Here is a 10,154-nt window from a genome sequence, read left to right on the forward strand (position 1 = left end):
TAAAAATAATATTTTTAACTAAAAAATAATATTTTTCATGGATGACCTAAATAAGAGATTCATCTAACAAAATATGACACGTGAGACTGTCTCACACAAATTTTTGTCTTATATGTTATAACATATTTCTCAAGAAACTCGGAAAAAAATGCAAAGATGGGTTAATTTATTGGATTTAATTTGGTGGGTTAATTTGTTGGATTTGATTTTCAGTTCAAGCCCCTAAATATCAATTCAGTAAATTGCATTCAAGTGCTCTTCGTTGACCCACTACCGATGGATTAAATCGAAGTACTTTTTATTACAATCTTAATTTATTTACATATATATCCTATATATTTTGTGACTTCAATGCTTCACATTATATTGGTTAACATTATATATAACAAGCGAGACAGAAATTTGTCACTCACCGTTAATTAACCCTTACATACATTAGAGTCGAGTTCAGTAGCAGAAAGCTTGTGTGCGAAGAATTACATTTCTCATATAAATATAAAATGGGGTAGTTCAAGAAATACACACAAGGATTTAGTTTCTGATGATACAAAACCGAAACCAGTCGACGAAAATAATACGAACAAGGGCACTACTGACTAAAAAACAACATCCTTGACATCCCAACTATTAGACAAAATCATGATTTGGGGACATGTTTTTTCATGTACTTTAAGGTGACATATCTAGGATCAACCATGTGTGAGCTCGGTATTATACTTTAGATAATCATATGAAGGATGGTTCGAGAAAAAAAAGGTGTGTGATTAAGAGCTTACTGAGCTTTGTGATGCACCAAGGGGCTAGAATATTCTGTTCCATTTTCTGAAGAAGTTACCTCAGAGGAAGCAACCGATGACATGTGACTTTGATCATTTGTCGAGTTCTTCGCCGAAAATGGAGAGTTGTGTTGAGAATCGGAATTAGCAGGTCTTTGGCCCTCCTCAGCTAATTTTCTTAGAAGGTTCATGATAGTAGGGAGCAACTTGGTGGATATTGAGAGTATTCCAGGTAGCTGCACGCAGAACAAAAAGGAACGAAGAAAGAATGAAAACGAATCAGACCAAAAATAGGAAAAATCAATTGATCGAAATTATGATTCTCATCATGAAAGCTATATCATAAGTTCCAATCCTGTTTCTTTAAAATTATTGCGAGTACCACACCCAAAGTACAAAAAAAGAAAAATCTTATTCACAAACTACTATAGCCAAAATAATGAATCTATACAAAGATGAATCATTGAAAAGCACCAAGTGCTTAACTAGAGCAGTTTGAATAGGCGCGAGGAGGTCATGCATCCAGGAAATTCAGATAAATTCTTTTTCAAAGCCACGTGAATATTTTAATGTTTAAAATTCCACGTCGCTCAAACCGAAATAAAATACAGTAGCCATTTAAGTGTACTTGGGAATACTTCTGTATTCTCAAAGAATTTTCAAATTGATGATTTCCATTTTGCCTCATCAAGATGCATGATTAGAAAAGCCTCGGTAATATAGATTATTAGACCTACAAAATATGTGAATCAATAGTAGAAGTCTAACCAAAAATGCGGCAGAAAGGCTTTTTGTTAAACTAAAGAAGGATAATACAGATATTAAATAAGTAATAATTCACTTACAGCTCCGTTGCGGAATTCACCAGAGATGTCTAATTGCATCCAAAGGGCTTTTATAAGGAGAAAAAGAACAAAAATGATGCCCAAATACAAAGGATTCCTGTCAAAAGATGAGCATAAGTATCCTCCAGCACACAGATTTTAACAAAAGGTGAAGAACCTATAATTAACAACTACTTGCCAGACAACAATAAAGAATAAGCTACCTCAATAGAGTCATAAATTCATTAAAACCCAAGACAACGATAGCAACGATTGCCCATGGAGGCGGCAACCAGTTGTTATTTCGTCTACTAGCTTCCTGAAAGTTGACAAATAAGAGAGTAATTATCTATTAATCTCCGGTAAATAATCTCCATCATAAATTTTAACCCTAAAGTATGGAGATGCATAAATGTAGATGCCTGCAGAAGTGTTATAACGTGACCTATTACAGTATGAGACAGAAGCAATGGGTAGGCATGCCTACCTGAGCAGCAATGGCTTGACTAACAGTATACTCTGTCTCGGTTTTAAATTGCCTCCACAAAGATTTACACTGCACTGGTGTTAACAAGGTTTTCGATGATGGAACCTGGGTTTAAGAAAATGTAATATAAGTCAAGAATTGGTTCATAGTGGATTTAATACGCAGAAACAAGCTCAACAGAAGGCCATACAAACACAAATTACTCAAATTTTCCAAATCTCAATTAGTTCAAATCCAGGTGGAGCACAGATGCTTACAAAACAAATTATTCATCACATTACATAGTGAATCTAATTGTCGTTTCAATTGCAGGATCAATGTCTTTCAAAAGTAATGTTTTGCACATTCGAATGTATTTAAAGAAGTACGCTAACCACCTCTTCCCAAGTGCTTGAAGCAAGAGGGTCCACCAAATTACTCCTATTTGTAGAAGTCCCACTCTTGGATGGTTCCACAAGAGCCAGGGACAAAGTATTTTCAATTGCATCAACATCATCATCCAGGCGGATGGCAGCCATGACAGACAGTAGCTTCAAAGACTAGGAACAGAAACAAGATAAAACATATATATATATAAATAAATATCCCTTTAAAAACTAGAACATTAGTCACACCAGGTACTTGTAGAGAAAATCGTACAGAAGAACGAGCAGTTTTGGTGATTGCTCGAATATCTTCCTTGCCGGTCCAGACCCGTGGCATTGAATCAGAATCCTGGCTAAATAACGTTAAAAACCTGCAAAATAGGCCCGATCATTTCCTCTTGATAGAAACATAAGGGAGCTTCAAAATGTTTGCATTGTAGGTCAAGATATTAGCAAAAACACAGCAAGGACCTGTCTTTCATACGGATCAAAACCCTTCCAGCTTCTTCTTTCGCTTTCGCTTCAACTATTCCTCTAGCATGATCTTCCAACTTCGATAGCATTTTACTCTTTGAAGCCTCATCCATTTCAAAACCAGAAAGTGCACTTGAAAACCCAGTAACAGCAACTTCAGTCTCCCGCCGAAGAAGTTTTCTTATCGCTGGCCATGTTTCATCACTAGCTCCATCCAATAAAGATTCAACAGGTCCAGATAATGCTTCATTCAGTTTTGTCTGCCAAATGAAAATCATCAGTATTCATCGGACAATATACAGGCCAGAAATGGTCAGAAACTTTGTAGGCAACATGAGATAAAACAAAAAACTATTTACACACCACCAGCTCTTTTATATTGATGGAGTTTCGCGACGAATTAATAACCCAAACATTAATGAAGGTAACCAATGACAATAAAATTGCCCAACATAATACATGTAACTAACGACAATATATTCTAGCAAAATACATTTAAATAATTTTTCAACAATCATTTCACTTGCGCTTGAAAGGGGCAAGAAATTTTACTATCATCAAAAATGTAACTAAAATATTCCATACCTCATACTTGGTTGTGAGTTCAGACAACTTGGCAGCACGAACTTCAGCAATATGTGCATCTATATCGCGTTGGAGCTTCTCTCTAACTCTAGAAGAGTCCCAATTTGCTAGGTTAATGTCCGCATCTACAAAACTCAGAGTTATCAGCTAATTTTCCACCATATCTAGCATATCGGCTAATGGACATTTAAAAGGAACTCATTTGACACGCTATAATAAATTTCTCAAGATCATCGAGAGTAGAGGTTGCTATCGCGTGAAGGGTAAATCACAGAGCCAGAATACTGGAGTATCGGCCACTAGAAGAAATTTAAACTTCAAGTGTTGATGCCAATGTGCTTCATTCAGAGTTTTTCAAGGAATTCGCTTAAAATAAATAAATAACGGAATTTGATATTATGCAGAAAAAGGCTAACATAAATTCTTGTACCTGCAGTTGCTTTGTCAAACTGTGACATAAAGAACTCAGTGCAATCCCGTGCAGACACTGCAAATCCTTTCCCCCCATTCAAAGCACTAGCAAAAGCTTCTTTAAATCTATACAAGGTTCCAGAGCGTATGTGTCCCAACATGAATTGGTATGCTGGGTGAACAAGCTAATACAAACAAGAAAGCAAAACTGTCAGCATAAAACACAATGTCCAGAAGGTCAAATTTCAATAATTATGCAAAATCAGTCCATGCATATCAAAATACTTGCCATATTCAATACGAAAGGACATACACGTAACATATGTAAGCGTAAAAAGGGGAATGAAGTTTCGTGTACATTGTGTAGGCAAGTGTAAAATCAACATGCAAGCTTAAAAGTATTACTTGCAGAAGCTTCTCTTCCAAATGTTTCCGCTTTGAAGATCTAACACCTTCGTCAAAATATGTGGCCTCGGAATCATACCTATCATAGAAAAGACAAGATACATGTATTTAGTCCCCCAAAATCTTAAAAAAAGGATTATCATTTGTTCAATGAACTTGGACGCAAATATTAAATGCTGAAAAAGATACAAAACTTAATTTCATGAACCCAAATTCACAAGCTCATAGGCTCTTCATAGTAACTGTGAAACTACTGCAAGGAAAATTCAGATATGGTTGAATGAATTTTTCAGTCCTCCCATAGTCTCCATTTAGCGATCAGATATGAGGAACATCCTTCAGACACGCTGTTAGCTGATGATTGATTATATTGTTCACTTTAATGAACACAATCACAAGTCAAGAGAGGTACAAGGTCTTTAGATAATATCAGACTGGTCAAAGCAAAACAATCGTAACCTTCTTGTATAGAGAATGCAACAGAATCTAACAAGAATGCTTGCATGGAGGAAGATTAAAATAACAGCATCTCCTACAAGACAAATATGATTAGCATACCAAAAAAATATAAGAATCTCACTTACTCCGAAAGACAAACATCAAGAATTGATGTGAGCTTCCTTCCAAATCCAGGCACTGGTTGGGATTGTACAGTCTGTTCTAACTGACACCATTCCTAGATGTATGAAACCCAACAATTAGACAATTAAAAATGTCCATAGACAAATATTATTCCTTCAAAAAGAAACATCCACATGTGTCGTTGGAGAAGTACCTCATTAGTAGTAAAAGAAGAGAACTTCTCATTTGCAATTTCTTCACAACGTACTGTAGCGACCATAACCTAATAAAAAAGAAAGACAAATTTCAATGAGAAACTACCTCAACAATTTAATTGTGGATTCTATATAGATGATTTGGATGAAACCTTGTGAGCAGGAAGGTCAAGATCCTTGTTCTCTTTAATGACCTTCCATATATGCTGTAAACTAAATGAAAACCCAGAAGCAGGAACGACACCACGCCTGTCCCCAGCAAGCCCACCAGGTGCAATGGAATGGAAAAATCGCTGTCTTAGGTTCGCCACCTTAACAAAATTACAAGACATTAAAAATGGTAAGGTGCAATATGGTTCATTCGCCTACTTTAAATGCAAATTCTTCAGAAAACTTTGTAGAATTTTATATGATAACTTAGAAAAACGTATTTAAATAAGTAAATGTTGATATCATGCGCAAGAAACAATATTATATAACTATATCAAAAATGGGTCCAAAAGTATGATCCCGTTCTCCAATAACCACATGGGCATCCTTTTTTTCCAACAGAAACACGCAAATGCATAACTTGCCGAATAGCGGAACCAAATATTCATTATAACATGAAGACAAAAAGAGCTTGAACCTGTTCTTTGAATTGTTCTTCCTTCTCTTCGTAACTAGAGAGAGCCACAACTTCAACCTTATCATTCAATCATATAAGAGAGAAATCATGTTAAATTTACAACACATAGAGGTAAGATGAAGAGCATGTCTAACCAATCAAGCATCTTACATTGAAAAATTCACTTATTGGAGTTTCCTTGTGAACTTGTGGCTTAGGAACAGAATCCCATATCTTACAATGAAGAAAAAAGTTAGAAACCAACCATACTAAGGCCAAAAAAAAAATGAAATGCTGTTAATCATGTACCTTCTGAATGTCTTCCCTCAAAACTGGTTCCAGGTTCTCCAATGGTGTCTGCAATAGTACAAAAATAAAACAAAAATCCTCCAGCATCCAACAAATTATTCCAGGGACCCAATGGTCCAGAAAATTTTGAAGCTGTCAATATATTCAAGTGTATTAACTAATGACAAACAAGGAGGAGAAAATACCCTTGTTTTATCACGAATAACAAACATCAGAGTTGTCTTACGAGGGCTAAATAATCTCATCAAAACCTGTAAAACATAAAAAAAAATTGTTAAACCATCACCAGTTAAATTAAACGCTGGCACATATCACATGTCAATTTACCTGAAATACAGTTTTCAACAGAGGTTTATTTGCAGCCTGTTCGCGGCCAATGTCATGACACCACCTGCAAAATTGTATTTTCCCCCAGTTCAACAACTGATTAATCGTATAATTATTCAATGATAAAAAACAATTTCATGAATGCAACATTTAGATCACTTATATCAAGATGCAACAGTCATACATGTTTATCAATACAATATCTGAAACAGCCAGGGCAAAAAGAGCACTCTGCTTTTCAAAGGTCGTATCATCCTGAAAAGGAGCTAAATGGTCAGCCAGCAATCAATTCAAAGATAATGATGAAGATACTTCAAAGCTAATAAGAATTCTCCGAGCAGAAATGCTATTTAATGGATAGGGCCCAAAATAATTTAAACTAACCTCTCCTCGTTCTCTTCCATCAGTACCCTCTAAGTCCATTACAAGTGTGCATGGTTCAATTCCAACACAATGTGCCATCCATATACCTTTTGTGGTCTGAGACCTAATAAGTTGAAATAATAGGTACGTTCAATTTTAATAAGGAATCAAACGAAACATGAGAGTCAAAATACGCATACCTCCCCTTAAAAGCATCCATCTCCCTGAAATTTGTACCAAAGAGGTGATTCAATAGTGTACTCTTCCCTGTCAAAAACAAAGAAGGTGCAAATTATTGACAGTCGTTAACACCAATAAGGAACAAATAATTTCATCCATCCACATGATCAATAATATGGATCTATGAGCAGAACCATGTAGAAAAACAATGTATCTGTGCTAGGTCTCAAAGAGGTGCAGAAAAAATCCTAAGTTAACCAAGCCAGAATCCAAGAACTCGAGTTATCAAAAGCTCATAAGGCAAGCGTGCAGGCTCAAGGCGCAACGAAATGCAAGCCAAGACAAAACTCTGTAGTGAAGAGCACACCAAGACAATTACGAACACATCTTGCCAAACCTTGAGTACAAAAGTGCACTTAACTTTAAGCATGCTTTAAAGTAGAGATTTTGAACCGATCATAACGCAATTTATTGGCAATTCATATTAATACTAGACAGATAAATATTAGTTTTAATTTTTTCAAATAATTTGTAAAATACATATCGAACAATATGAAATGATATTTTCTTCATGTATCTAGATTTCGGAATATTATGTCTTACTGCAACTTGATTCGCGAAGCGTGAGCCTAGCCTTGCGCCAAGGCTACAGATCATCCATCGGTGACCATCACACGTTTATTGACCATAAAATAAACATCGAGTTACTAATACAAAATTGTTCCAAAACTATTACCGCTACTTTGAGGGCCCATGATGGCTACTACAGCATAAGAAAGACCGCATTCTGCCAGTTTGACTTCTTTCGTAAATTTATCGAGTCCAGCAGCATTGAAAGTACCATCCCCATCTATGAGATGAGTTGAACAACACTCGATGCTTTTATCTGGATAAAATGAACAGAAAATATATTAACATGAAGCACAAGAAAGAAAGAGTGCTGATCCAATAATTAACTCAGTAGGTACATTGAGAAAACCATGTAAAATCATAAGGGAAAACAAAGATAACTCATATATTCGTGTCCAAAATTAAGCAACCGTATGATTTTCTGAATCTCCACTACTTTACAGCATTTCTAATGTTCTCCAGAATTTAATCATCCAAATCACCATATGATAGCCGATAGTTGATAGATATTCTGAATTTCAAGAAATATCATACACAAGGTCCATCTTCCAACGAAGTTAAAAAGCAAAGAGCAATAGTCAAGAAAAACAAGAACAGAAATTATAAAAGCCATCAAATCACTTGAACCCAGGAAAACCCTAATTTACAAGATCGACACCAAAATTAAGTTTTATTGAGATATCATCAAAAGAATAATCAGACAGAGAAAAAGAAATCCTTGTCCAAATTTTACTTCGGAGAAAAGAAAGGACAAACGAAACAACTCAACAAACTCGTAAATAAATTCAACCTAAAAAAACCCTAAACCTCAAACTTACAAAATCAATTTCATCAGAAGTAACATCAAGAAATAACCAGAACAAAACAGAAAATCTTATCCAAACTCTACTGCAACAAACCGAAACCGAAGTGTATAAGTAAAATCACGCACAAAACAATAAATAAGAAGGTTATGCTTGTAAGCTCGTAACATAATCATTGACAATTAATCAAAACACCATTCAATTTGAGAGGTTTAACTGAAAAAAGAACAAAACAACTGACAGAAACAGAAACTGGTCGAAAGTTTACCCATGTGTGCAAGAAACTGTTGGGTCCGATCAAAGTAGCGAAGTGCCCGGAGATTGGAAAATCGGGAAATCGGAGAAGAAAAATGAGAGAATCAAAGTCGAAGATCTCGAATCGGGATTTGTGTTCATACGACATATGACTTCAACCTGTACGCGTCTCTTTTTTATTAATTTAAAGAAAAAAAGTAGAAGAAAAATAAATAAAGTGAAATTGAAATTACCAAAAGCACCCCCATAAATTTGAATATTTATTTATTTATAATAAAAAGTAAAAACAAAAAAACACCATTTTGTAATTTTATTTAAAAAAACACACCTTTTTTCCAAGTTTTGTAATCGTTCTTTTATATTTCAGAAAAAGTTATTAAATTGCAATTTATTTATAAGTATATGGATAAATTCCTAAATTTTCAAGCAGATAATATACTGTACCATTTTCTATTATTACTACTATATACTTGATAATATATAGTATAGATTTTTTTTTATGATGTGAGAAGATACGGCCGCTATCTTTCGATACACACTAGATAAATCTCTGGTCTAACTCAATAGCTTGCAAACCACGTTAGTCAGGTAAACTGCATTTGATAGGTCATGTATGACAAGCTCGTCCCAAAAAATATTGATAAAAAAAATCTTGGATAATGATCAAATGTTCATGGATTTCACAACCTAAGACATGTAGTATAGATTTGAACGTTGAGATGGTAACTATTAACTCATTCAAACATGCACACATCAATATCTATCTTAAATTTTAAAAAATATAATAGTAATTCGAATTTATAGAGATTTATTAAAATCACTGGAAATATAAAATTATAAATAATATAATATATATGCATAAAGCTAGTACCGTTTAAAACAAAATTTAACAGTGCAAAAATTAAAATGATGTGTACATAAAGCTAGTATCATTAATATCCCATAATTTTTGTCCTCTGATTTTTTTTGTTTTGAGTTGGGTTTATTAAATTTTCATAATTTTGTTATGTATACTAGCTTTTACTTTTTTGGCTTCCAATCTTATTTTATAATAGTGATGACATGATATCAAAAAGAGTATGTCTCTTGTGAGACGGTCTCACGTATCTTTATTCTCAAGCGGGTCAAATCTTCTTATATTTATAATAAAAATTAATATTTTTGGATAAAGATAAATACTTTTCATTGATGAGTCAAATAAAATATTCATCTAATAAAATTAACAGGTGAGATCGTCTCACATGAGTTTATTATAACAAAAAATGCAAACATTACGTCAAAAAATGTTGGCATGACATCAAAAAATGTATTTATCTTATCACAAGCCAGCAATTAGCTCATCTCACATGAGTTTTTTTGTACTAAATAATGCAAACATAACATCGAAAAATATTTCATGACATCAAAAAAATTTATTCGTCTGATCAGATGTTAGCAATTAGCCCATAATAATTGAAAAATAAATGTTAGTCTATCTGTTGGGTTGAGAAACACAAACAATCTTGATTTTGATGATAACAAAACGTGTTGTTGTGTTTCTAACATATTTACTCAAGTATGTAGTTGTTAGCTCGAGA

General features: G+C 34.1%; 1 protein-coding gene across 2 annotated transcripts; it reads right to left on the bottom strand.

The window, feature by feature from the left end:
- Positions 1–509: 509 nt before the first annotated feature.
- On the bottom strand, positions 510–8,755 carry LOC142530381 (protein ROOT HAIR DEFECTIVE 3-like). Of its 2 annotated transcripts, none has more exons than XM_075636195.1 (23): positions 8,591–8,755; positions 7,626–7,775; positions 6,910–6,976; positions 6,731–6,833; positions 6,531–6,601; positions 6,347–6,410; positions 6,205–6,270; positions 6,020–6,067; positions 5,882–5,944; positions 5,732–5,788; positions 5,256–5,414; positions 5,103–5,171; positions 4,912–5,003; positions 4,328–4,406; positions 3,942–4,107; positions 3,512–3,636; positions 2,924–3,186; positions 2,727–2,823; positions 2,465–2,626; positions 2,088–2,192; positions 1,825–1,919; positions 1,622–1,718; positions 510–1,012 (listed from the first exon to the last, which is right to left on the bottom strand). In XM_075636195.1, the coding sequence occupies exons 1-23, from the start codon at positions 8,592–8,594 to the stop codon at positions 773–775; spliced, it is 2,442 nt and encodes an 813-aa protein (XP_075492310.1). In that variant the 5' UTR covers positions 8,595–8,755; the 3' UTR covers positions 510–772. The 2 variants fall into 2 exon arrangements, with proteins under 2 accessions (XP_075492310.1, XP_075492309.1); XM_075636194.1 differs by having other exon boundaries at positions 2,462–2,626.
- Between the last annotated feature and the right edge of the window lie 1,399 nt (positions 8,756–10,154).

Source organism: Primulina tabacum, chromosome 17 (genome assembly GCF_025594145.1).
Source record: "Primulina tabacum isolate GXHZ01 chromosome 17, ASM2559414v2, whole genome shotgun sequence".
NCBI classification, from domain to species: Eukaryota; Viridiplantae; Streptophyta; class Magnoliopsida; order Lamiales; family Gesneriaceae; genus Primulina; species Primulina tabacum.

Coding starts and splice junctions, on each gene's coding strand:
- LOC142530381 (XM_075636194.1), bottom strand. Junction 6,602..6,730: donor ATGGAAGAGAACGAGGAGAG/GTTAGTTTAAAT, acceptor GCTCCTTTTCAG/GATGATACGACCTTTGAAAA. Junction 5,172..5,255: donor TTGACCTTCCTGCTCACAAG/GTTTCATCCAAA, acceptor CTTTTTTATTAG/GTTATGGTCGCTACAGTACG.